This window comes from Nicrophorus vespilloides, unplaced genomic scaffold, assembly GCF_001412225.1.
Source record: "Nicrophorus vespilloides isolate i.1.1-1 unplaced genomic scaffold, Nicve_v1.0, whole genome shotgun sequence".
NCBI classification, from domain to species: domain Eukaryota; kingdom Metazoa; phylum Arthropoda; class Insecta; order Coleoptera; family Silphidae; genus Nicrophorus; species Nicrophorus vespilloides.
Window position 1 is genome coordinate 56,412 of NW_017096674.1, and position 27,214 is coordinate 83,625.

At 33.8% G+C, this 27,214-nt stretch overlaps 5 protein-coding genes across 7 annotated transcripts in view; 1 reads left to right on the forward strand and 4 right to left on the reverse strand.

Annotated features, from left to right (window-relative positions):
- LOC108557862 (vesicular integral-membrane protein VIP36) lies at positions 1 to 1,971 on the reverse strand. Its single transcript, XM_017914551.1, has 6 exons — positions 1,711 to 1,971; positions 1,286 to 1,401; positions 955 to 1,152; positions 733 to 895; positions 504 to 670; positions 1 to 451 (listed from the first exon to the last, which is right to left on the reverse strand). Exons 1-6 carry the CDS (start codon positions 1,832 to 1,834, stop codon positions 239 to 241), a joined length of 981 nt encoding a protein of 326 aa, XP_017770040.1. The 5' UTR covers positions 1,835 to 1,971; the 3' UTR covers positions 1 to 238.
- Positions 1,972 to 2,273: 302 nt separating this feature from the next.
- LOC108557872 (putative protein FAM10A4) lies at positions 2,274 to 3,604 on the forward strand. Its single transcript, XM_017914572.1, has 2 exons — positions 2,274 to 3,268; positions 3,325 to 3,604. The coding sequence occupies exons 1-2, from the start codon at positions 2,447 to 2,449 to the stop codon at positions 3,499 to 3,501; spliced, it is 999 nt and encodes a 332-aa protein (XP_017770061.1). The 5' UTR covers positions 2,274 to 2,446; the 3' UTR covers positions 3,502 to 3,604.
- A 38-nt stretch (positions 3,605 to 3,642) lies between these two features.
- LOC108557873 (tetratricopeptide repeat protein 1) lies at positions 3,643 to 4,594 on the reverse strand. The gene is made up of 2 exons (XM_017914574.1): positions 3,836 to 4,594; positions 3,643 to 3,783 (listed from the first exon to the last, which is right to left on the reverse strand). The coding sequence occupies exons 1-2, from the start codon at positions 4,506 to 4,508 to the stop codon at positions 3,659 to 3,661; spliced, it is 798 nt and encodes a 265-aa protein (XP_017770063.1). The 5' UTR covers positions 4,509 to 4,594; the 3' UTR covers positions 3,643 to 3,658.
- Positions 4,595 to 7,795: 3,201 nt separating this feature from the next.
- On the reverse strand, positions 7,796 to 12,886 carry LOC108557874 (cystinosin homolog). 3 transcript variants are annotated; one of them, XM_017914576.1, is made up of 9 exons: positions 12,727 to 12,886; positions 9,792 to 9,864; positions 9,348 to 9,450; positions 9,087 to 9,257; positions 8,878 to 9,018; positions 8,716 to 8,815; positions 8,367 to 8,657; positions 8,106 to 8,223; positions 7,796 to 8,051 (listed from the first exon to the last, which is right to left on the reverse strand). In XM_017914576.1, exons 2-9 carry the CDS (start codon positions 9,841 to 9,843, stop codon positions 7,924 to 7,926), a joined length of 1,104 nt encoding a protein of 367 aa, XP_017770065.1. In that variant the 5' UTR covers positions 9,844 to 9,864; positions 12,727 to 12,886; the 3' UTR covers positions 7,796 to 7,923. The 3 variants fall into 3 exon arrangements, with proteins under 3 accessions (XP_017770065.1, XP_017770066.1, XP_017770064.1); XM_017914577.1 differs by lacking the exon at positions 12,727 to 12,886 and adding an exon at positions 12,492 to 12,585 and having other exon boundaries at positions 9,792 to 9,862; XM_017914575.1 differs by lacking the exon at positions 12,727 to 12,886 and adding an exon at positions 11,586 to 11,808.
- A 1,065-nt stretch (positions 12,887 to 13,951) lies between these two features.
- The window catches only part of LOC108557871, a 47,856-nt gene continuing 34,593 nt past the window's right edge, over positions 13,952 to 27,214 (reverse strand). Inside the window, exons 5-10 of the mRNA XM_017914571.1 lie at positions 21,771 to 22,013; positions 20,219 to 20,438; positions 19,899 to 20,044; positions 15,989 to 16,303; positions 15,719 to 15,931; positions 13,952 to 15,655 (exon numbers count right to left, since the gene is read on the reverse strand). Of these exons, the coding sequence (XP_017770060.1) occupies positions 15,555 to 15,655; positions 15,719 to 15,931; positions 15,989 to 16,303; positions 19,899 to 20,044; positions 20,219 to 20,438; positions 21,771 to 22,013 (1,238 nt within the window). The 3' untranslated portion in view covers positions 13,952 to 15,554. The remainder of the gene's footprint in view (positions 15,656 to 15,718; positions 15,932 to 15,988; positions 16,304 to 19,898; positions 20,045 to 20,218; positions 20,439 to 21,770; positions 22,014 to 27,214) is intronic.

Below are 27,214 nucleotides of genomic sequence, written 5' to 3' on the forward strand. Positions count from 1 at the left end.
ATAAATAAAAAGAACGTATTTTATTTGGCCCACACACAGAAAAAAAAACAATTTAATTCTCGATTACAAAATAAAAGAACAATTTCGAACTTTAGTTCACACGTAGAAAACAAACAAAACGTAGAGAAACGAACAAAAGACTAGATGGGCCTTTTTTTGTGTGTTTTGTTTCTGCACTTACTAGATGCTTTTGCCTTTGTCTCTTTCGGTATTAATAATTTTTATATAAATATTTGAATCAGTAAAGACGTTTTCTCGTTTGCTGCTGTTGCTGGTAGAACATAATACCGATCACGACGCACGCAAGGATTGCCAGGGCGCCGATGAGCATCAGCAGGAACAATTTAAATCCTCCCAAAGATGATGGCTTTGGATCATCCACGTGATCTCTGGGCGATTCGAAGAACGTCGCTGATGGCACGATCTGCGAACGGTCCTCTTGATTTTGGACCTAAAATAATCAAATTGTTATATATTCACGTATTTAATGTGTAAAGACGTACATCGTCAGGAAGGTCCAATTCGAATAGACGAATAGAGTGGATGTCATGGTTATCAGAGAGTTGTCCGGTTTTGGCGGAAATACCAAAATGGTAGCCGGTAGGTAACTTTACTCCAGGCACAGTAAAGCACATCTTCCAAGCGGCTTTGTTATCGAAATCGGTCATAACTGAAAACAGCGAAAGTTAATTAATTCCTGGAATGTAGACGCATAAGCCAAATCCAATTCACCAGTAATTGTGTCCTTTTCGTATCTGATGGATACGTGAGTGTCGTGATCCAAGTTCCGGAACTTGGCCTCGCATCCAGCCAACTGCGTATGGGTGCCATCCATATCGTGGTCATAGTTCAATGTGCCGTTGTTAACCATAGCCGAGATGTAAGGATGCTGGTGCTAAACAACAAAATATATTATTTTAAATAGTTCAATTGGATGTAATAAAGATGGATTACGTTGTGAGCCGCATTGTGATTACTGTAAGTGTCCAGGATGATGGCCAAACCGTGAAACAAGTTCTTGCTACCGAAGATGGGTCCATCTTCCATTCGATCTTTCGCGTACCAAATGGCGAAACCATCGCCAAACAGGTTTCCGCTTTTTCCGTGCACTTTGAACTGCACCTGCAGTTCCCAATTTTTCGCTTTCACAGGCTAAAATTAAAAAAATATATATATACTTTGTTCCACAAATTTTCTTTTAAATGCAAACAAATGAAATTAACAAAGCACTTAATCTTATATGTGACTTAGATAATGTAAGGAAATAGTGTGAGTCATTGTTTACCACTGAATTCCACAGAGAGCCGGACATTGACTGTTTATCGGGTGTGATTCTTATGTACTCGTTTGTCACCATTGTGTTGCCCCCAAAGTCCCAATAAGGAATCTGCAGGCCAGCAGCTGAAAAATATAACAAAATATTATTTAGAATTGCAAATATATGCAACTATAGTATCATAGAATGAATATGAAATTTTCTTATAAAAATTTAAAAGGAAATAATTATTCTGTAGGAAAACAAAGAGATTCCAAAACTTGTATCTTTTGTTGGATTCATTATTGCTGAAACAGGTATAAAAATAAAACTTGGACCCCTTTGACATTGAGAGTTATGCATGTCGAAAAAAACAAAAGGTTAAAATTCTTAAAAAAATATATTAAACAATTGATTGATAAGACGAATGTATTCGTTATGAAAACAATACTCACTCTGATAAGGCCTAACTAAAGAATGCTCCCTTTTCATGAAGTCCTTCGTGTTCCATTCGCCTTGTATAAAATCTACGATTTGTAAGAAAACTAATGCTACGATCACAAAGTGGCGCGAATACATGGCTGTGTAATAATTAGACGCGAATGCGCTCTTTCATTAATTAATAATAAACACAACTAAACTTGTAAATATGCAAAAAAAAATACGCCGACTAAAACGTGACGTACAGTTTTCATGTCAGTTTGTTATATTATATTGGATTGCCACGAAGTTGTTTTCCAATTACTGCCAACTTAATAACTTTCAAGAAATGGGTTATAGGATTTTTAAATTTTTTTAATTATTTGAGGAATGTTAGGAACTTATTTATATAGCAATTATGAACATAATATTGTTGTAAAGACTTTAAAGTAACTGTTAAGCAAATGCGTTTTAGAAATTGGTTATTATAAGTAATATTAAATTGTGTTTTTGTAACATTATCTTATTTTTGTTTTGAAATTATTTAATCAGTTTTAAAAGTATTTGTATTTTGGAATTATTATCAAATATTCGTTCTTAATATAGCAATATATCGGTTTTAAGTCTTGTCGAGTTGGTAGAAGGTGTAGTTGAATGATAAACCGGTGTATTCTATATATATATAGCTGCGTTACAGCCATTGCGAAACTTGAAATATTGTTTGTATACAAAATTTGCAAAGCCGGCCGTGAAAACAAAACAACGTAGAAAATGGCCTGCCCTTTCAATAAAGACAACCTGACTGCACTGAAAAGTATCGTTGACACTTGCAAAGCTAATCCAGAAGTCCTGCACAAAGAGGAATTAAAATTCTTCAAAGAATTTGTTGAATCATTTGGAGGTCAAATACCTAAAAGACAGAAGATGGAGGAACCAAAGATAAATCCAGCTGAAGGTAAGCCTCAGGAGGCTGAGGAAAGTGATACTGAATCTGTTCTGGAGTTTGATATGGAGGGCTGCCTGGAGCCAGACACAGTAACCGATGAGCAGGTTATGGGTGATGATGAGAAGAAACCGACTGAGGAGGAGATTGATAAAGCTGATGAAGTCAGAGGTCAAGGCATGCATGAATTCTCTGAAGGGAATTATGAGAAAGCCATACAGTTTTTCACTGAGGCCATACAAATGAATCCAAAGAGTGCTATACTGTTCACCAAGAGGGGACAGTCCTACATCAAAATGAACAAGCCAAATGCTTGCATCCAGGATTGCACCAAAGCTCTGGATCTGAACTGTGATTCAGCTGCTGCATTTAAATTCAGAGGTCGGGCGTACAGATTGCTTGGGGAATGGGAGAAGGCTGCCCATGACTTGAGACAGGCCTGCAAAATTGATTTTGATGAGCAGTCCGATGAATGGCTGAAGGAGGTGCAGCCAAATGCGCTGAAGATTCAGCAGCATAAAATCAAGCAAGAGAGAAAGAATGCTGAGAAGTTGAAGGAAAAACCTAAGGAAACAGCTAATCAGCCACCACCCAATATGCCTAACTTGGCAGATTTCCTAAAGGATCCAATGTTGCGTGAAGCTATGAACGTAATATTTAGTCTAAAAAATAAGTAACGATTTTATGTAACAAGTTTTTGTTTTAGGATCCTGAGATAAGCGCTGCATTTAATGATATTGTATTGAATCCAAATAATATGGACAAGTACGTCTCGAATCCGAAATTCGCCGCATTCGTTGAGCTTTTGAAGAAATGGAGCAACTTCCCAAATCCTGACTTTGGAAAGACAGCTCCACCAGCTGAGGAGGATGGTTTGGATTAGATCTCACTTTGATATTACTTGCAAAAATACTGGAAAAAAATTAATAAATTAGTAACTGTCAATATATATTAATCCCATTTTTGTTTGTTTGTTACTAATTGGCTGTTATAAATACACGAGTTTATAAATAAATATTTAAACTAATACAAAAAATAATTTATTTCTTTTGTTGTTGAAAATTCACTGAGTAGCTTCCTGTGTTTGGATCCTGCTGCAAGTTGAAGTTCTCCGTTGAAAGGCCAAATGGTTTTAGGAAAACATTACCCAGAGATTTCAATTTACCTGCAAAAGAATAGATTAGTGCACATTCACATTAAATATCTGTATAATTTACCAAGCATTTCTGTTTTTAATTTCTCATTCCTTTCATTGATCATTGGTGGTAGTCTCATGCAAGCAGCTCTGGCCTCATGATTTCCAGCATCCAGTTCAAGTATCTTCTTCCAATCAGCCAGACTTTCGTCCAGCTTCTCTGTACTTTCATACACTTTGGCTCTTCTGAGGTATGCCTTCAAGTAGTCAGGAGCGAGTTCAATGGATTTACTGCAATCATCAATTGCAGATTTTGTACGTTCCACTTTGATTTTGGAGGCAGCTCTGTTTGAGTAAAATATGGCTCTGTCCTTTGGGTACTTCAGTGGACAAATCCTCAATGCAGATGTGTAATTCTCTATGGATTCTAGGTAGTTCTCTTGCTTGAACAAATCGTTTCCTTTGCCCTTCAACTCCAATGATTCTTTATACCTCTCCTCAAGTTCCTCCACAGATAATTTCAGTTCTATCTCCTTCAGCCCTTCCTCATCAATCAAATCATTTGGTGAATCTTCGTGGACTTCGTCCTCCGAGTCTGACTTCTCGAAATCCTCAGGAAAAACACTCTCCTTTTCATTTTCTTCTGGTATAGGAACACTGGACTCAACTTCTGCTGGAATGCAATGCGATTCTAAATCTTTGGTTAATTCGTCGATGATTTCGTCATTTGTTGGAACGTTCTTTTGGTTTTCCATTTTTTACAACAAGGATGGTCACTGATGGTCACTACTGCAGATCACTACTAACTTTAAATTAACCTAAGTTTTGGTAAGGATGGTAAGAATTGTCAACAAACTGAAAGACAATGTATGCAACACAATGAACACATAAAATTTCCAGAAAATTCCGACAGATGTCGCCTCTTGTCATAATTAAAATGCATATAACTCGAAAACTAATTAGCATTTAAATAATTAGACTAAAGTAATAACATTATATTTATTCAAGCACTAAGTGGACATGTTTGTTTATTTAAATTACAACGATTTTAAAGAAGTGGATTTTCTGCAGCGCCAAAAATACCTGAACTACAACATTTGAAAGATTGCTAACAGATGGCGCCAGCTGTCATAAAAAATGAAAATATATTTTGCGCCTATTGTGCAAGCAACCAAACATACATATAATCTTTGAGGTACAAATAGGAAAACAGAGACTTAGATAATGGCCTCTACTTTAGTAAACTTGAGCTCCAAGAAGAATGTTATACATGGATGTTGATCTTGAATATACACAGATTAAAATTAGCGTAAATATTAGTTTGTATCTGGAATGGTGTCTTCATAATTGATTAACAAACTTTGGTATTTCAGAAAATGAGTTGAAAAATAATGTCTTCGAAAATGGCCTATATTTTCGTAAAAATTAGCTCCCACAAGAATGTTAGACATGGATGTTTATCTTGAATATAGGTAGATTCAAATGATCGTAAATATTGGATTATAGCTGCTATAGCGTATTCATAATTAATTAATAAACTTTGGGATTTCACAAATGACAGATGGAAAAATAACATCTTCGCAAATGTACTGTAGTTGCTGCCAGAAGAATTTTGAATATGAATGTTGACTTAGAATGTACGGAGATTAAAATCAGCATAAAAACATGTTTATAGCTACCATAGCTTCGTCACAATAAATTATCAAACTTTGGTTTTTCGAAAATGACCATTATTTTCATATACATCAACTCTCAGAAGAGTTTTGAACATTATTGTTAATCTTGAATATAGAGAGATTAAAATGAGTCTCTAAGAATCATGTAGGAAGCAACAATAGAATCATGCATGCTACATGGTTCATAGTCGTTATCCATCTTCTTAATGAAGTAATATTTTCGGTCACATTCAGCAGTTAAGGTTTTCACTATTTGCAAATGAAAACTGCTTCACTTTCTGGAGAACTTAAGGTCGTCAACTATACATTAGAGGCATGTTGCTATATGCTCCACCTAAAATTATAAGAATTCTAGCAATGATTGTTTACAAGTTGACTATGCACTTTATGTTTATTATTAATGCACATTCTTATATGAAGACACTGATTGAGTATATTTCTTGTAAAAAGATTTTAAGAATTGTCCCAAGTTAGCTGAATTTCTGTTGTATATTTTCTAAAGACAAAGAACTTTAGTGATCGATGGTTGTTTACATGTTCCATTAGTACTTGCCCGAAGTGAGATGTAAAGTTCAGAGAAAGGTTTTCCATACATGGAAATAGAAGAAGGAATCGATGGAGCATGTTGTTCATTAAGTTCTCATTCAGAACAATGTAGAATAATCAGGAAATCCAATAAAAACCATTAAATTTAACTTGTGACTTTAACAACTGTCACAATGACAGTTCGCTCACTCACACAAACGTAAATTTCAAAATTTCAAATTACAACCAATCAGGAACGACCGATGCCAGGAGCTCAGATACCTCCTCGCTACTCATGGTCTCCTGGTGCAAATCGAAATATTCTGGCATTTTCGAGAAACAATGGGGGGGGGACTTGCGTTTTGATTCGCGAAAACCGCCAACTCATTAAGGCTTAATAACTTTCTTATTAATTGACCAAAACTAACATATTTTATAACAAACGAAAACAAAAGAATTATTCTTTAAAATAGTAAATTAAAATATTCCATTATATATGAATATAATCATTTATTTTCAATTTTCTGCAAAACCTTCACGTTCGATTACCACAAATGTTAATTAAACCATCAAATACGCAAATTAAAGGGAAACTACAAAATTTTAAATGAACTAATTGCTGGTATTTTGTTTTGGTCAGTACATCTACTATAAGTTATCAAAATTAAGCATTCTAATTTCATTCTCAATACAATTAATTTTTTGTTGTTGTTGTTAATTATGTATTAATGAGCATTATAGAATAAATAAGTATGAATTTAGATTAATTATCCAATAGAGAAATATGAAAGATTACAATTAATAATAAAATTGTAATGTTTCATATTTCTCTATTGGATAATTAATCTAAATTTATGAAAATCTGTAATCGTTTTCGTTGTAATGAAATCGTTTTCTCTCTGCTTTCTTCATTAAATAACATCTACAATTTTTCAACGAACAGATCTCGGATATCAAGGGTTATTTGATTATTTTTTATTCTTCTTATAATTCTCAATTACACCTAATCAATAATATCTAATTAAAAAGATCACAGTTGCTAGAGAACGCATCGTTATTCTTCTCCAATTATTCTGTTTGTATGCTTTTGTTTCTTAAAAAGTTGCGTAAGGATGGCGCAATCATGAAATGCAACAAAATTTACGTAATTTTCATGTAATTATGAAAACACCTGAAAACTCTGAGGATCTCAGATTTTTAAGAAAATCCTATTCACTTTTTTATCAATTTCTACAGCTCGTAGTAGGCGACAGCACGAAGATGCCAATAGGCTCGTTGGAAAGGTGAGACATTTAGCTTTCATACCATTAGTCGATGATGTAATTATCTTAAGGGGTTCTCGAGAAAATCAGAAAAGACTGAAAAAAGAAACGTCGTTCCTCTGTTTTTTCAATTTCTACAGCTCATAGCAGGCGACTCGACGACAGTACGAAGATGCCAATAGTTTCGTTGGAAAGATGAGGTATTCAACTTTCTATAAAGTTGCGTTAGCAAATCATGACTTTGTGAGGCAACCTGATTTGGAGGCCCCATATTAACTCTTCTAAAAAAATCATACCGTTTATTTTGGCGCCTATGTGGTAAAGCGCTAATAGAAATATTACTCATCTTTCTTATCAATGCATGTATTATTGTATTAATAATAAGCGTTATGAGCGACTAATTCGTATAAAACTGAATATTGAAGTTTCAAGTATTCGTTTTGTACTTGTAACTATCTAAACTTTGAAGCTGATGTAATTTTATAATTTGATTACAATTGCCGTTTGAGAGTATTACGCGTAGGATGTGGTTATTTCCTGCAGAATGTTTGGATTTTCCTATTAGATAAGCAACGTGTCTAGAAACAAACAAAAAAAAGTAGTTATTTATTGTCCTTAAATAATAAATAATACCAACAAATAAGTACAAACACAATTTGTGTTTTAAAAAATAATAAGTGAAGAATGCAGGTGCGTGAAGGAAAAGATCAGCTTTCTTCGTAATTCGTGTGTCTGTAGAGAATATAATGTTGAACTATGAAGAAGATGTCGAAGACGACGGAGAAGAGGCCCAAGCCGAATTTGGTCTTGTCCCCAAAAATCGATTCCCAATCGTCTGCATAAAAAAGAATTAAATTAGATAAAGAAATTAACAGTAGAGTTTTGTTACCGTAGTTGTAGGAGTTGACAATCATTTGCAGCATAGATAAAATACCGCCGGTGAAGTCCAAGAATATGTTTCCAATACTCCAGCCCACCGTGCTCTTGCGTTTATAGTTCATGTAGGCCTTTACAACAAATATAAAAATACAATTGACTGAGCATTAATTATTTTCAATGAGTAAATTGCAGTCGCTGACTTCTGGGATCAATTAAAGATTCTTGTATCCTCATGCGATCTTTAAAACTTTTAATTGTTTTGTTTACTCACTTGGGGGACGTACTTGATGAGCGTAATTGTTAATTTGACGTAGGAACAGTAGTACAAGAAGTCGATCCAGTGGATGGTGTTGGTAGCGGCCAAGATGATTCCAATTCCCAGGAAAACGGCGAAAGCTCCAAGGATGGATCTTGCCGTTAGGGATACCTTCTGGTCGGCCCTCTCGTACCTGTAGCACTGCACCAAAGTGACGAGGCAAGCAAAGGTCGCGTGCAGCGCGAAGACAATGTCATTTACTTGGACGGGATTCAAGCCGCGCGGATGAAGTTCCGCATACTTCGCCTAAAAATAATCATATTATACTCGATTCATGAAGACTGCTGCGGGGCATTGATCATACCCTGATCTCAGGTATGAAATACAGGCCCAGATTGAAGATCGCGTAAAGGGTGAATCCGACCACGTTCAACGCTAAAAAATCGAAGTTCAAACCGACGACGCTATAATCACACAAGAGAAAATAATGAGACGAGAACTGCATTCCACGATTGATTTAATTTACCTTTGCCTCTCGTAATTGATGTAGATTTGGGGATAGAACGAGATTGACCACGCCACGAAGTATATCCACCCTATTATTTCCGAAAATACATCGAGTTGGGCGTGCTTGAAGACCGTCACCCGAAGGAATAAACTATCCGTGCTTCATATAGAAAAATAATGTATCAGTGCGATGAAGATTGGATAATTATAAGGTTTTTTTTTCTTTACTCGTAATTAGTTTTGGTGGTATTTGTGGTTATTTCGGAATGCCCAGGGCTCGTCCCTTTTACCACCAGTTCGTAAAACCCATCCACCATCTTCACGCTGTCCGGTTCTATCGAGACGATATCATCGTGTTGAACGTAAAAGTTCAACTTATCATCTTTATAATTAATTTCCCTGAAAAAAAAAAACAAACAAATAAAATAAATCAATTTCACTGAAAGATTAACTAAAATGATTCTGAAAGCTTTACCTTTCTGCACTTACGTAATGTTCAATTGGACTGTACTCTCTTCGCCCAGTTTTAACATCAAATCTTGTGCAGACAACGTGATATCACTTAAGCCAATCCCGAAATTCGCAATTAACACTAAAAAGAAAATTAAGAAATTTGTTAATTATTTCATATTGCGCGAAATAAATATGTATTAAGTTTAACTAAAAATAGGTTTCCTTTTTGTAACACAAAAAAATAAATAACATACATATTCTATGAATTAATTTATATTTTAGAGAAATAAAAAAGATTTTAATAATTTCATTAGTAAGAACTTTAACTGAACAAAATATGAATGAAATCAATATGAAATGTCTGTATTTAAGTTGAAGTTAGTTAATGAATTGAACACTTAAAGTGTTTGTGCAGAAATAATGAAAATTGTTGTTTGTTGTTTCTGAAGAATGCGTTAACTGATTGGTTAAACATCTTACCAAGGGCGATGAAAGCAGGTGGGCTGCTAGGCCCTCGGAGTCGTCGTCTCATATTCGCTTCTCTTTGGAAAACCTGCGGACGAAGAAGAGAAACTTCAATCAACTGGTCTGCACTGAATGCAACGCATTTAACTGATTTCAGCAGGAAACCTGCTCACGGTTTATTGCAGTCTCTGCACAAACGCGCGCACTCACTCACTCGCTTATACACACAAACATACACACATACAACCATCATCAAGAGCAGCAAAATTCCAGTAAATCAAAGAAGATGCAGCAGTGAAATTCGCCCACCGGATAAAAACAAACTTTGCTTCATTGTTATTTGCAACCTCTGACATCACGACGTAATGCGCATTCAAAAATTAGAAAAGAATTGGGTCGTGAATACGAATATAAACACAAAAAACTGAGCTGTTTTACTCGAGAAATAATAAATACTTCGATAGTTTTTTTTTTCTGTAATATTTCCTTGACCGTATTCCATTGCAAAAATGCATGTGGTAACCAATATTCTTCAAAGAAAATCCGTTACGGGTTTCATTCGCTGTGGTTCTTGTTTGTTTACCAGTCAGTGTCTGTGCATTTGTAATTAAAACCGGCGCTGTTCCAACAAAACACTAAATTTCTTAGAAATATTTACTCGCACTCAATTGCTTCAACTTCCAGTTTTTGTTTTTGCGAAGAGCAAAAACAGTTATTAAAAGAATAATGTTTATACTAGATTAATTACATTATTAATTAATTAATTAATTACATTATTACAATTAATTAACTTAATTTCAAAAAAATCTAATGTTAAAAATATGCCTAGACAAACGTTAATTGCATATTAAATATTGCAATTCATCGAAAAATGATTACAAGGTAAAACAAAGTTTATAATCGCAAATTATTCAAGTACGTACTTGACGAAAACTAATATAAATTTCATTTTAGATTTAGATAGAACAAATTAGTAATTACAGTAACATGACCGGAATTTATTGTTTGGCGCGAAATTTTCGTTTGAATGAACGGAAATTGGAAATGGTTTAGTTCTAGTTTTGTTTTTTTTTGGGAGGTTCCTTTTAACCAATAACGGAATACCCGATGATCTAGGCATTCGAATATGTGACCTTAAAATTGAAGATAATTGCTCAAATACTTAACTGTACTGACTGAGAAATTTCAATAAAACTATAGTTACCGTGTTAATCGTATTGTTATCAACTGTTTTATGAACTGCAATAAGCTAATAATACTTTATTACACCTTTCTATCTAATTGAACACTTTTTAAACACAATTGTTGTTATTTATTGCTTTCGATGTTACTGAACGCGATAATTCAAACAATGAGCCATAAAAGTTAATCGTTTATATTTTCCCATGAATATTTGTACACGAAGCGTGAGTAATCACTAAACATGTTTTACCGACGTATTTGATCCACATGAAATCATGATGAAACACAATGTTTGTATTACTTAAGTATGCAACATTTGCATGTAGAGTTCTTAACTTTTTAAAACTTTAATTGAATAATTTATATTTGAGCTTGTTGGAATTTACGTATTTTTGTTTATTATTATTTTTTAATAAATTATTGGAATCAGCAAGTTTAATTTAATTAAATTAATTAAAAAACAATTGTTTTAATTTGAATATTTAGAGCGCGTCTGCCATTTAAAAGAAGCGTCAGTTCATTTGAACTAAACCGACGCAATTGAACTACGACCACCTTGCACCATATTACCAAATCCGTTCGGAGCTTTTGCTATGCCCTTTTTTTACTTCTCAGACGTTCACTTACCACTAAAGAACTGAACTGTGGCGATGCGATGAACCCGTTTAGGTTATGTTTACGTTTCTAGCAACATCGTCATGCTTTATACGTCCGTGTCCCCACTTGTCCGCACAACTCATGCTCTCTCTCATTCAGCTCAATTATCGGCTGATGATCTTTTCGAACTACGAAAATAGAAGAAATGCATGCACAAACATACAAAACTCGGATCGAATTGGCACACGCATGTGGTCCGCTGCACACACACACACACAACACACTCACAGGTCAAAAGACAGATGAACTACGGCCATTGCAAACTAATTAACATTTGAATTACGAAATTCTATTTCGAGCTTGCTGCTTATCACTATGGAAGATGTTTAGACTGTTTCATCTGTATCCTAGGAAACTTAGTTTTGTTTTCTTGATTTGTATTGTGAAAATTATCTAATCAAAAGACTTAAACATACATAACTTTTTATCGACGAGTACAAATATTCTACAAGTGTAAACGGATATGATTCGTTCATTCATTTGTAACTAATTGTTTGATTGCTCTTAATGTTTCATTTATCACAAGTTACAAATTAAAATTAAGTCTAAGTCTATGTAAACACACTAAATTAAATTAGTGATCAATAGTCCTTTGTAAGTTATTATGAAATTTGATCTCTGATATTATAAAAATATCAATTTGAATTTGAAATAAAACATGCGTGGATATAAGAACTAACAATTAAAATTTTGTAAATTTAGTTGTTAAGTTGTTAAAATTTGAAAGGAAAAACATATGGACATTTTTATTTAAACAAAAAATGAAATAATAAATTGACAATCAATGAAAAGACAATTGACTAAATGAAAACAATCACTTAAACACGTTTCCATAGCAACAAATGATAGGTTTGAAAACAATATGTTTCGGACGTACCTTTTTAAAACTGGATGATGTGGAGCAACAGTTTGTAGTTATTGGATACCAATAGTTGTTTATCTCCGCATTACACTTTGTTTCTATCAAGCGTAAATGTGAATTATGATATACGCGCTTAGGAATATCATCTCGTTGTATAATGAAAAACCGAATTAATTACAGTTTTTAATTACGACTGCGCGCGCGAAAGATAAGCCGGTTGACTTATTGAGATTAAACCGTTCTACTCACTTGTACTTTTCTTTCCAGCGAATTCCGATCCTGTCTAGTCTGAAACTAGTCAATCTATAGGAATTCTCCAATTGTTGTTGTTGTTTGTTGATGATGATAAACAGAACGAATGAGGTGTATCGTTCACCGAAACGCTATTAGACTCTCTGCTTGGATTGTGTAAAGTTGTGTAACGGACGACCTTCGCCGTTTCGGACGACTGACATTGATAAACATTCCATGTGTTGCAGTCCGATATACATGTTTTTTATCATATTCTGCATAAATACAACTAATTGCATAGCGTAAAGTCGGATAAACTTTCTTTGCTATCAAGAAAACTCAGTTATTTATAACCACCGCATCCTGATACACTTTCAAACAAATTCAATTTCCCTTGAAAAACCTAATCTACTATTGATACAGTAATATCAATGGGAAAACACGTGGAAATAGGATTAGAATTTTTACAGCGAAAAAATAAAAAATCTAGAGATTTCTACGAAAACCCGCGACAATAATCCAGTGAATTAAAATAATTACAAAAAAAAAATTAAATAAGTAATAATCTTTATTTCAAACCAAATAAGTAACAATGCACGTACATGTAATATATAATATAAACTGTTGCTAGGTTATTTATTAAAAAACAACGGACGAATAAACATAAAAACAATTGTTTGTTTTTTTTGTAATTTGTATTTTTATTTGTTTAAATGTACAGATATTTTTCTTCTTACAACAATTGCATTTTCTTATCTCATAGTTTGTATTCACCATTATTTTTTATTTATTTATTTTTTTTTTTGTTAATTATTATTTTGTAATCATCATATATATTCTCAACATTTTTATCTCTCATTAGTATTATTTAATCATCTCTTTCATTACTCTCGTCATCATCATCATCATCATTTTTTTTTGTCTCTTTTGTGTCATTTGTTTAAACAAAACATCCAAGGCACCGAACTTCCATCCTATTACGTGTGTATTTTTTTTTTGTCCCTCCGCACTATTTCTTCTCTCCACCACTTTTCACCCAACCCTATTTAATATTATTATTATTTTTTTTTTAATATACTTTAATATTAATAATTTTTTTTTGTCCATCTTCCCAATCATACATAATTACATAAACTGCCTTTCTCTTTCGAATTCCCGTACTAAAAAATAAATCTAAGAACTAAAACAACCGAATTACATGATTTTTTTTCTTCTGTTGTTGTTGTTATTGTTAATATTTCAGTTTTTTTTTCATGTCCCTTACGTTCTACGTGTGTGTGTGGGGGGGAGGTTATCTTAAGAACTACACCGCTAAATCGTCAATAAATTACAGAATTTACAATGACAATGATTGCAATTCGCACATTATATCTCATAATAATTAATAATTTGCCTAGCAAATCTCTCCATCCATAATAATCTTTGCATTACGGAAATCCCGTCGTCTTCGTCGTCGTATTTACAAACATTTTTCATTTACAAAAATCTATCTAAAATCCTAAAAATTATCATTTTTTTTTACTTAATCTTCAATATTTCCTTTGTCAGTTTTTCCTTGATCTCTTATTGCTTCTGGAACGGAAAAACGCAATGTAACAAAGCCGTCGAAACTCAAAACATTCGAGGAAAACGAGTGCGTATAAATATATTCTCATCTCAACATAATTTATTATTTCTCTTCAATCTTTATTTAATATTGCTTTGGATTACTAAAAATATCACCTTACGTTCTTTTTTTTTCCTTTACTCGTATTTTGCTGCATTCCTTCTTGTCTCCTATTCAATATGATTATTATTAATATTATTATTTCGCTCTTTCTCTCTGTTTTTGTCTTGAACCGATGACGAATGGAGAACTCGATCTCTCTTATATAACTTTCTTTGTGAGTGTATCATTTGTTATTGTATATAATATGTGTTCGAGTATGTAAACGTGAAAGCTGTGTGTAAAAATACGTATTATCATTCATTTCACTTATTGCAAGCATTTTCCCCAATTTCATCGGGGTGATTTTTATTACATCGTCGACACCGAAATGAGAGAACTGACGCAATCACAGTTTTGTTGTTGTTGTTTTTTTTTTAATGTATATATGATTTTTAATTAGTTTTCTTTTTTAATATATTGGAACCTAAGGGGGGATTACCGAAATCATCGAAAGGAACCAACACAGCTGATATGTTATAACTTTATGAAGAACGTACGAAAATCAAGCATGTTTTTCTTCACTTGCTGAGGAGGATAAGCGAAAACGAAACGGTTTTGTTGAGGGGTTTTGCTAATTAATTTGCGCGCGGCGTCTTGACCTTCCTGAGTCTTAAGTACCACACCTTGAGCAAAACTACAGAACTTATTGCTTGATACGACGAATGAAGGGTTAAAACTTTGGCGCGGATACCGCGCGCGAATCCGAGCTTAGCTTTCTCACAAGGGGGTTAGATATATGTATATATATATATTTTTTTTTTGTTAAAAATCTAAAGAGAAAGTGAATTATTAAAAGTTTTCCTTAACTCCGAAGGGGGGGATTAATCACAGTTTTTATAAATATACTTCTCGTAGTAATTAGAAAGTTATTAGCTTAGAATGTACAAAGTGGATGGGATAAGTGAAGAAACCCAAGAACCTACGCGTCCAACAACTCGTCCTTAACAAAGGAACGGAACAAATTGAAACGTTTCGCACAACCCTACAAAAAAATTCCGACCGCCGCCGGATTTATCTTCCCACAAACTTTTCCTCTTGGCGGCCGTATTGTATATTTCTCTTTTTTTTATGTTTTGTTTTGTTTTGAATAGAATACAGTCTTCATGCTTTATGTACGAGTTTCGCCGGTGGAGCAGAATCATCTCGTGGAGAGTTGCCGGATGATCAGGAGTGCGAGCGCGATTAAAATCCCTGTGGAGTTCTTCGCGATTCCCACGTTGCTGGCCTCGAGGCATTTCCCTGGAAGAAGGATAGATGTATGTGAAATTCGATCTGTGTGAACTTTCGGACTGTGTTTTATACCGATGCTAGTTACGTTGAAGACGAGTTCACCCGTGATTCCCGGCAAGACGTTCCTGTCGCAGTTCTCGATGGATGTCGAGAAGGCCACTACGTCCGGTGGGAACTCCTTGTAGATGAAGCAGTAAGTCCTCGCACCGTGCGAGGATCTGCTCAGTGGGGTGGTTATCAGGTAGTTGGTGCCGTTCTCTTCCCACCTTCCGTGGCACGAATAAGCTGCAAATTACATAACGTTACATCTATTTAGCTTAGCTTAATCCATGATTTAGTTACTCGAGATGATGTCCGTGGTGGCGCAATCGGTGCGGAACTCCATGGTGTCCGCTGAGTTGCAGCCAATTATCAGATTCGAGAATCCGGCATTATCACAGTCAGAGGAGTCCTGGCGCTCCACGCGCTTGATCCTCGTTTTGACACCACCTCCATGGAACATCTCCAAGGCGGAGGAGCTCCTCTCGCCTTGTCTGCTGTGGATGAACTTGTACTGCCGGAAGTCTCTTAAAGAACGCACCGGCCTTTCGTTCCTCAGCATCCTGCTCACCGAGAATTTACCCATGTAAGGACATTTCCGAGGTTCTGGACTATTCGCTGCAAAATACATAAAAAAATATTAGAAAAGATTCATAAAATTAAATAAAGATCATGAAACCAAAATCTGTTTTATTTCTAAATTTCTAAACCCAAGTGATGAATCAACATCAGATGGTATGTATTCAACATAATCATCTTCTACAAAAGACATTTTCTAGAAAATTATAATAATGCCCCACTATGCATGTTGGTTGGTACAATGCGTGTCCCACCGCCCTTAAAGAGTTATATATTATATGCATATATAATCATTGATATTATAGTTAAGGTCATAACTAAATGTTTAAATTTACAATTACATGAAAATAAGTATTAGAAGAAGCAGACACAAAAGAGGTAAATGGTGATACAGCATCTAATTTAAGAATGAAACATGATTCTATTTCGATTCATGTAAAACGCCATTAGCGGTCCTCAGTTAATTGTTAGCATGTGGAGCAAGTCGGCATGCCGTTAATAAACTTAAAGTGGAGGAGTTAATGGGGCGGTAGCGTCGGTGGTCCTCCGGGCCGTCCGTCTTCGTGCCAAAAATACTTGCGCACGTATTTATCTCCTCTCATCTGTACATCTGTAAACGTTAAAGAGGAACCCGTTGGAGGACGATAAATTTCGAACAACGGTCGGAAGGGATACATCGATACACACATTCGTTTACTGTTAAACCTGAACAAAATGCAACAATGCAATCCAGTTGCTGCGCATATAGACGCACCGTCATACAAGATTAATGGTATTGTTTCCACTTCAATTGACCGATCCATAAACACATACAACTCACACAAAAATAAAAGAGTTTAATAAATAAAACGTTCATCTAAAAGTAGATTTTACCATCTAATCTCTCTAATTATAATTTAGAAACTTTACATAAAGGTGCGCATATTCTAATTACAATTAAAAGAAAAACTATTTAAAGATCAAAGAGGTGTCATTATTATTTTTTTTTATCTAGATGAAAAATGTATAATTAAAAAAGCTATTTTAGAGATGGAATGCGAGGTTAATTACAATTAAAATTTTCTATTACAAGTACAAAAAAAAATGACATTTAGTTATGGACAAACAAATTTAATATTACGTTACGAACGTGACACTTTCGATTAGTCGTAATTGGATATTCCATAACGATCTTAAATATTCATTCAGCGTTTATTTCGAGCAAGAGAGACCAGGTGTGTTAAATTGAAATTATTATTAGTCATGTGTGAATCCAGTCGTGGGGTCCTAATGTGTTAATTAGTTAATTGTTCGAACGGACTTTATTAGATCTATGCATTAATTGAAACTGATTACACGGATATTACGTTCCTCACCCATAACAAGATCGGTTTACCATTACGGTATGAAATTCAGTTTATAAATTACGTAAAATTAACAATTTATTCATAGAATCGATGAACAGGATCGAATCTGTTCATCGATTTAATGTGTATTTTCGTTTCACTGAAACGAACTAGTCTAAATTATACAAATGGAAAGTTTTCAAAACTAAAGTTTAGGATATAATTATTCTTGTTAGCTGGTTGTTTATGAAAATTACAGTGCGCATTCCATAATTTTTAGTAAGAATAGTGTTGCATGTAAAGAGTGCGTGTCAGCTTGTTTTTCTACAAAGTAGGTATGAAATAAAAATCTATACATGCATATTTCACGAGGTTCCAATTTAATGTTATTGAATATGAATAAATGATGTATATCAATACTATAAAAATTATTAAGAATAGCAGAGTCCAAGGCACTTAATTATAAATTCATGTAATTTATATTAGAAAATTTTCTTCAATAACAACATGCAAAAAAATATGTAATAGATGAATTTTACTAATTAAGTTATTATCGTTTAGTTTATAAAATATGTTTATCTCTAAACTTTCATTAAATGTAGATGAAAGTTTATATCTAATTACAAATTATTATTTTTTTAATGCAACCTTGAAATTTGTAATTTTTTAATTACATAACATTTGAAATGCATTTATTTAGTATTGCTAGTTTGTGAAAATGTTAATTTCAATGACATGCAATTCAAATGGTCTTTGTTTACTATTAATCTGAATTAATTTTAAATATTTTATTTTATACACAAATGATAGAAATAAACTATTATTGAAGGGTTGAATATACTTTGTCCTTAGAAATAGAGAATCCAACAAAATCAGAACATATTAACTTGTTCTCTGCTTAAAATTAACAATTAAAAAGCAAATAACTAAATTGACTGAAGGAATTTGTAAAGTAAATGGATGAATCATAAATAATTAAGAATTATAAAAAAATATGGTTTGTACTAGTATTATAAATAATAGCTGAAAAAAAAGATAGTATGTTACCAATGTCACCTATCTGAAGTTATGTAAATCTTCTGTGTGTTACATTAAAGCATTGTTTCAGTACAAAATATATTAGAAATGATAATTATGTAAAATTTGTCATACTATTTGAGTTTCTTGAGGTGACGCCAATAAAGAAGGCGGTGGTAGACTTTGTCCTTAGAAATAGAGAATCCAACAAAATCAGAACATGTTAATTTGTTCTTTGCTTAAAATTAACAATTAAAAAGCAAATATCTCTATTGCCTGAAGGAATTTGTAAAGTAAATGGATGAATCATAAATAATTAAGAATTATAAAAAAATATGGTTTGTACTAGTATTATAAATAATAGCTGAAAAAAAGAGTATGTTACCAATGTCACTTATTTGAAATTATGTAATTCTTCTGTGTGTACAAAATATATTAGAAATGATAATTATGTAAAATTTGTCATACTATTTGAGTTTCTTGAGGTAAGGCCAATAAGGAAGGCGGTGGTAGGCTCTGTAGGAAAAAAGAAGAAACGTCGTGCTCTTGAGGAGAGCAGAAAAAAGAGTTCTTCCTCTAAGCAAAAGGAACCTTCCAACGTTAACCATTCGGAGGGTAAAAATTCCTACATTTGAAGACCCAATAAATTTCTAAACAAAAACTTCGTCAAGTGATGGTATGGATTATAAAAATTCATGTATTGACATACCAATCAAATTAAATGGTCAAAAGGTGGTACAATGCGAGTTCCATCACCCCTCAAGAGCTGGAACCTCACCGGAAGTTAAATAATTTTTGTTATTTGTGTTTAGTGCACGATCGTCATCACAACGTGTTTATAATAAGTAAAGTAATATAATTAATTAATATATAATTAATTAATTATTAAATTATATGAATGAAATATTGTAAATAAACAATGAAGGATGTAAAGATGAAAATATGTATGTCTATTAGTTATATAATTTATGGGATAATTGAAGAATAACAAATGTTGAATTTCTCACGTCATTGAATTGATGTTGAATTGATTATGAGAAGCAAGTGAATCGTTGCATCATGAATTGAGCGATTAGAGTAATGGTGCATAAGAATTGAAAGAGTGGTAGTTGTACAATGGATATGGAGAGAGGTCTACTAGTCTAGGTCGTCGATATTCTTCTCAATAATAGAAGGGCATTGATTCGGGTCGAAGTTGTGAACATAATGTAGATAACCAATTTGGGGCAGAGCGTATGTAAAATGTATGTATGAATTATTATTATTATTATATATAGAGTTTGGATACTTACTAACTAGGGTAACGTAGGGCAGCAGAGTCCTGTTGAAGTAGGTGGGTTGGCAGGCGTCTTCCTGCCTTTTCGTGTGCGCGCCCGTTTGTACTTCCATGACGTCGGCGTCCCGGCGATGGAAGGCCATACAAGCGAATCCACTTTGGCTGTTTGGCGTTGTGTATGTATGAGAGAGAGAGAGACGGACATAAAGAGAGAGAGAGAGAGAGAGGATAGGACGGAATTGGTTGAAGGGTGGCGGCGGAGGGCGGCCAGAGGCAGAATAAATTAATTCGTATCAGTAAACTATTCATGTCCGATTTCACCGTCGATTAACTCACCAGCCCGTTGTGAAATGTGTCAGAAGCATGACCGAACTTTCGTCCCTCGACGTGTGCCTAACTTGGGTGCAGACAATTTTCATCTCCAACCCCGAAGAGTTCGTCACACGCAGCGTCGAGTTCCGATGATGGAAGCTGTATGTCGCCGAGTAGTTCAGGGTGTGCCAGTAATTGTGGTTCGCTATCCAAGCGGGAAATCGACACTTGTTCAACGTAGGCGCTGAAAAAACAAAAGCAAAGAAATCGTAAATCACATATAGATTGATGGATAGATATAGAAGTAAGGGACAAGTGAATCCAAAAAATATTCGACACCAATCATCATCATCATCATTACTATTACCACACACAAACAATATTAAATAACTTACATCCTTTCATACAATCAAATAATGAATAACCCTTTTATCCAAATCCACCATCCACCAAAGTAAATGTATTATCATTTTATGAACTTGATTGTAGATAACTTATATTAACCGACCTTCATAATAATAATGTAACCCTTATACATCCTTGAAGCTATCTGATGAAGAAGGGTTGGTTGGATAAAAGGATGTTTTGCAGGATCATCTTTTTAATCACATTTCACTATACAAATTGTTGTTTCTGTACGAACAACTAAAATATAACTGATGACTTCGATGCGTTTTCTTAATTGTTTTTCATCCAACGCTACCTTTAATTAATTTTGTTTTACTATTGTTTTGTGTTTGCCAACCAGCAACCAGATATACCTCAATTTTTTATATTTTTATGTAACTAAGGAAAATTGTTATTTTTGTATTATAGCAAATTGTTGTAAAAAAATGTTGTTGTAAGAATTATGAGTATGTGTTAAATTTGATTGAAGTTTTACATTATAAATGCATTATTTCTAATATGTGACGACTCTTTAGATCAGTGGTTTCCAAACTTGCCTCCCTCAAAAGTATGTAATCATTTGGCGCCTCCCCACCACCCTCCATTTCATAAAAGGAACGCGTAATACAGAAATATGGATAACAGCACAGAAATTTATCTATACTTGCTGGATTCCCCAAACATTCAGCTTTCATATGCATATATTGGATTCATTCTATCTATTATAGTTTTCGAGTAAATCAATCAAATGTGAAAACACTGCTTTTTCGAACGTTCTAATTTCAATTTTTCAACTTTGAACGCGTATTACAGAAATATGGATAAGAGCACAGGAATGTATCTATACTTTAGCAGATATTTGGAAAATTGCTCACTGCTACTAATATTCGCGCCTCACAGTTTGGAAAACGCTGCTTTAGATGATGGATACAAAAGGGATGAGAAGAAGCAGCGGAATGTAACCGCAAACGCGGTCTAATTGTGAAATATGGATGTGTTTGCTAAAGGATCAAGGGAGGAGAAGCTATGAAGTGTGCGTCCAGTTCTGTCGGCGAGGATAATAGCTTTCGGTGAATGGCGGAAGAGCGAGTAAAAGGGGACCACTATGCTCTCATCCCATGAATATGATGATGATGGTCTGTGGTTAGTGTTTGCGCGTGTAGAGAGATGTGTGTGTGTGTATACGTACCTTTTTTGAGAGTCATAGTCCTGCTGCCATCGGTGGCACTGAAGAGTCCATTACATGTGGCGTCTCCGCTTTGTGCCACCCTATAATCCACACCGTCCAAAGCCTCTGATGCAGGCGAGGCCTTCTCGTACACGAAGCACCTAAAGCGATCCTCGTTCGAAGTCGCATGGTTGTGATGCACCCTTCCCACCAGATAACGAGAGCTGCCCTCTTTCCACGTCGCCAAACATTGCAGCTCCTCCACTACACAAGAACAACAACAACAGAAGCATAATAAATAAATAAATAAATTTAAAAAAAAATACAAGAGTCAGAAAGAGAAGATGACAAATAAAACGCAAAGGACACATACAGACTCTCCAATTGATTCGCAAATCTCCGATCCTGTTCCAATTCGAACAAGCAGAATTCAGTCAGGCGGATTTCAATACCGGAGCATATATAAACTACCTATATGTTAAAGGTAAAGTATTCTATAGTACAATGGTTCTTAACTTTTTACTAGCCGTTGCCTCCTTAAAATCTTGAAATATTTTCGCGACCAACTATTTTAAAATAGCAATTTTATACAACTATTAGGAATAATAATGAAAAATTAATATTTATTTAAAAATTACGATGTGCAAAATTAATGAGACTTCTGCTGTTGAATACACTTCACTAATTTGTCTATTAACAGTTCAATTACGTTTTTCAATGCTATTCTCATGCAAAAGTCTATTACGTAGTTTACTTTTAATTCTTTCCGAATAAGTATTCAAAATTGTATCAAATTAGTTTTCTTGAAAAGTGAATTCAAACTTATATCTTCTGTCAATTCAAGCATAAGATAATCATCGTAGATTGGTGATAAATGTATATTATCCCAAATATTATAAGGATAATCCACAAGTTTCTGCTATCAAGTTGTTTATTTTGAAGATGACATTGAATAATAATTTGTATGTTTCTTTATCAAATTCATAATAATCTGTAATCATTTGAGAATAATTTGGAAACATTTCGAAAACACTCGATTCTATTCTTCGAATCCATTTACGAAGTTTTATTTTCATCACCTCTCATTTATCTCGCATGTTTTGTTGATTTCTTTGCATAGATAAATTTAGTTGGTTTAGAATGGAGAAGATGTGTGTCAAGTAAGAACATTTTGTAATCCATTTCTGGTTTCTCCATTCCATTTCGACGTCGTCGAGATTAATGGTCAAATTAGATTTTTTTCATTTCTATAGTATACCTAAGCATTCTGTGTTGATAATTTTGACATTTTATAAAATCTGTTACTGATCAAAATATCTTTCCATAGAATTTATTTTCTATAGTTTTTGTAATTTCTTTTACAAACCTTTTGATGTAAGTACTGTGAAGTATTTCTTAATTTATATAAGATATGTTATCAAATATCTCGATCACGTACAGAAACATGTAAACATTTTGATTAACTTAAGTAGATGATAAGTTTGTATTTGATTTAAATGAAGTATTAGTCAAAAGTATAGTATACCTAACTATTCTCTGTAACTACTTTACATGGAACACTTTGACATATTGTAATAAATGCTACTTAAAGATTTATGTAATAACTTTAAAACCACACGTATTGATTAGGTATTAATGATAAAAATGAAGTCTTTCCATAGAGTTTACTGCTAGATTTGTGTAATTTCTAATTTTTATATGAGAAACTTTCATTACATCAGAAAGCATTTTTTTTACAAACCTTTTGATGTAAGTACTGTTAAGTATTTCTTAATTTATATAAGATATATTATCAAATATCTCGATCATGTACAGAAACATGTAAACATTTTGATTAACTTAAGTAGATGATAAGTTTGTATTTGATTTAAATGAAGTATTAGTCAAAAGTATAGTATACCTAACTATTCTCTGTAACTTCTTTACATGGAATACTTTGACATTTTGTAATATGTGCTACTTAAAGATTTATGTAATAACTTTAAAACCACACGTACTGATTATGTATTAATAATAAAAATTAAGACTTTCTATTGAGTTTACTGCTAGATTTAAGGTATTTCTTATGAGAAACTTTCATTATATCAGAATTGATCTTTTCTTACAAAGTTATGTTTTGTTAATGTTAAGTTTTTATTAATTTATATCTAAAATATATTATCAAGTTATCTGGATCCCATACGTTTTTATTAAGTTAAGTAGAGGATTAGTTTATGTTTGATGTAAATGAAGTATCGGTCGAAAGGACTATCAAAGGTATCAGATCTTAATTCAGTTCTATTTTTGGTATTCAAAAACGTTTGAATTTGGCTCGCAAGAGGAAATGCAAAGGGAACGGAGGAAGAGATAATAGCGGATGTACGTGTATGTTTTGTATTATTGGAACAATGACTATTTGGTTTTCTGAATTCGGTTTGGATGCCGACCGACCGCAAACCGGCTATAAATAACCGAATAATCTCCCGGTCCTGATCAATATTTACATGAAATGGCACCGGACAGAGGGTGTATGTATGTGTATGAGAGAGAGAGAGAGGGAGAGAGGAACGAAGGGCCACGAAAAACCGAAAACCCCATAACCCGAAACGCAACTCTCTCATTCCCAAAATAAAAAAAAAAACGTACAACCCCACACACAGAGAGAAAGCCCTAATTGCTCGGCCGTGCAAAAAGTATTCCTTAATAAACATCCTGGGACGGGTGGACCCTTTCGCAATTATTCACGCCCGATTGCCGTGCCCCATGCCAGAAGCTCAAATTCCGTTCACCCTATTTTCGACCGGTCGAAGAATGTTGATTATCCGCTTAAGAATTCATCGCAACAACAGAAAATACCGTTTTATTTTTGTTCATTCTTTTTATTTTAGTGTTTCTCTTCGGCTGTGTTCGTCTTCTATATATATTCATCTTTTTCCACTTTTTTTTGGGAGAAAAGGGATGCATTTAAGCAGGGATCGATCGATTTTAAGCTCCGCCGGCCCACAGATATGTGCACCGTCGAGCGCCCTCTTCCATACTGCTGCAAAGGAGAAGAAACGAAAACAACAAAAAATGAACGCACAGAGAGAGAGAGAGAGAGAGAAAAAGGGATTTTACAACATCAAAGTGATTTTATTTTCTGGTTGCGCCATCCTTTGTCGTACCGAAATAAGGAAACCGAAACGCGTGCTGCACCAAAAATATCGACGAAATATTCAGTGGACTACTAATTTCCTTCACTACTTTATTGGAATACTTTATAGAACTTATTTAACTGGATGTTAGAAAGATATTTGTGATCAGTTCGGATCAAAATCCCGACAATTAAAATCTTGACAACCATAATCCCGACAGTGTCAAAATGTCGATACGACAGTGAAAGAGAGATTCCGGCAGAAGTTCTTCTCAATTCATAACTGTATACTTTATGTATGTATATTATAGATGATTTCAACAATTCTACGCTTTTATTTCTACAACACAACCAAATTATACAAAAAAATGTGGCGCATTGATTAAGTTGAATGAGGATTGTCGAAATTCGCTAAAAAGTTTGGGTTTTTGATACTGTCGGGATTATGGTTGTCGGGTTTTTTACTATGTCGGGATTTCAAATTTGGTTGTCGAGATTTCGGTATAGACCCACTTGCGATCATTCCAGTCTAATCTATAGTTTGTGTATTAGATTCAGTTTTAATACTGTATTAACTTACTTTATTAAATTGAAATTAGTAATTATGTAAACTATCACTAATTGTTGATTATATAAAAGGTATATACAAAGGAGAAGAAACGAAAACAACAAAAAATGAACGCACAGAGAGAGAGAGAGAGAGAAAAAGGGATTTTACAACATCAAAGTGATTTTATTTTCTGATTGCGCCATCCTTTGTCGTACCGAAATAAGGAAACCGAAACGCGTGCTGCACCAAAAATATCGACGAAATATTCTGTGGACTACTAATTTCCTTCACTACTTTATTGGAATACTTTATAGAACTTATTTAACTGGACGTTAGAAAGATATTTGTGATCGGTTCGGATCAAAATCCCGACAATTAAAATCCTGACAACCATAATCCCGACAGTGTCAAAATCTCGATACGACAGTGAAGGAGAGATACCGGCAGTAGAAGTTGTTCTCAATTCATAACTGTATACTTTATGTATGTATATTATAGATAATTTCAACAATTCTATGCTTTTATTTCTAGAACACAACTAAATTATACAAAAAAATTTGTCGCATTGATTAAGTTGAATGAGGATTGTCGAAATTCGCTAAAAAGTTTTGGGTTTTTGATACTGTCGGGATTATGGTTGTCGGGTTTTTTACTATGTCGGTATTTCAAATTTGGTTGTCGAGATTTCGGTATAGACCCACTTGCGATCATTCCAGTCTAATCTATAGTTTGTGTATTAGATTCAGTTTTAATACTGTATTAACTTACTTTATTAAATTGAAATTAGTAATTAAGTAAACTATCACTAATTGTTGATTATATAAAAGGTATATACAAAGGAGAAATAAGGAAACCGAAACGCGTGCTGCACCAAAAATATCGACGAAATATTCTGTGGACTACTAATTTCCTTCATTACTTTATTGGAATACTTTATAGAACTTATTTAACTGGATGTTAGAAAGATATTTGTGATCGGTTCGGATCAAAATCCCGACAATTAGAATCCTGACAACCATAATCCCGACAGTGTCAAAATCCCGATACGACAGTGAAGGAGAGATACCGGCAGTAGAAGTTGTTCTCGATTCATAACTGTATACTTTATGTATGTATATTATAGATGATTTCAACAATTCTACGCTTTTATTTCTAGAACACAACCAAATTATACAAATAAATGATTAAGTTGAATGAGGATTGTTAAAAAGTTTGGGGTTTTGATACTGTCGGGATTATGGTTGTCGGGTTTTTTACTATGTCGGGATTTCGGTTATCGAGATTTCGATATAGACCCACTTGCGATCATTCCAGGCTAATCTATAGTTTGTGTATTAGATTCAGTATTAATACTGTATCAACTTACTTTATTAAATGGAAATTAGTAATTAAGTAAACTATAACTAATTGTTGATTATATAAGGGTATATACAAAGTTATGTTTTTGAAGTTGAATAGAAAATCAAATGCGAAGTTGTGTAATTGGTAATTTTAAGTTCTGTTTTATGCAGAGGTTTGACGAGGTTTAGGATCTGATTAAACTAAACAAATTGGCATTAGGTTTGATCAAATAATTGCTGGCAGCTTATTACGGCGTTAGCTGTGGTTGGGTTTGTCTTGGTTCCCGGATGTTAATGATGGTTTTCCAAAAGAAATCCATAACTAATTCCTGTCTCGAATTCCCGCCACCCTCGACTTTACTCAAAATGTTTACTTTGCTAATTGGTAGACAGTAGTAGTAGTAGTCGCAGCGTCGTAATGGCAGGCGGCGGCGGTACAAGTAACTCGAGCCAGGCACGCACT

What these genes read in the sequence shown, in the direction of transcription:
- LOC108557873 (XM_017914574.1), bottom strand. Translation starts at nt 4,508, where the DNA reads ATGGAAAACCAAAAGAACGTTCCAACAAATGACGAAATCATCGACGAA. An exon ending in ATTAAAAACAGAAATGCTTG is followed by an intron (nt 3,784 to 3,835) that starts GTAAATTATACA and finishes ATTCTTTTGCAG; the next exon opens with GTAAATTGAAATCTCTGGGT.
- LOC108557862 (XM_017914551.1), bottom strand. Translation starts at nt 1,834, where the DNA reads ATGTATTCGCGCCACTTTGTGATCGTAGCATTAGTTTTCTTACAAATC. An exon ending in TTTAGTTAGGCCTTATCAGA is followed by an intron (nt 1,402 to 1,710) that starts GTGAGTATTGTT and finishes TATATTTTTCAG; the next exon opens with CTGCTGGCCTGCAGATTCCT. An exon ending in GCTCTCTGTGGAATTCAGTG is followed by an intron (nt 1,153 to 1,285) that starts GTAAACAATGAC and finishes TTTTAATTTTAG; the next exon opens with CCTGTGAAAGCGAAAAATTG.
- LOC108557872 (XM_017914572.1), top strand. Translation starts at nt 2,447, where the DNA reads ATGGCCTGCCCTTTCAATAAAGACAACCTGACTGCACTGAAAAGTATC. An exon ending in TGTTGCGTGAAGCTATGAAC is followed by an intron (nt 3,269 to 3,324) that starts GTAATATTTAGT and finishes TTTTTGTTTTAG; the next exon opens with GATCCTGAGATAAGCGCTGC.
- LOC108557874 (XM_017914576.1), bottom strand. Translation starts at nt 9,843, where the DNA reads ATGAGACGACGACTCCGAGGGCCTAGCAGCCCACCTGCTTTCATCGCC. An exon ending in TCATCAAGTACGTCCCCCAA is followed by an intron (nt 8,224 to 8,366) that starts GTGAGTAAACAA and finishes TTTGTTGTAAAG; the next exon opens with GCCTACATGAACTATAAACG. An exon ending in TGTCAACTCCTACAACTACG is followed by an intron (nt 8,052 to 8,105) that starts GTAACAAAACTC and finishes TTTTTTATGCAG; the next exon opens with ACGATTGGGAATCGATTTTT.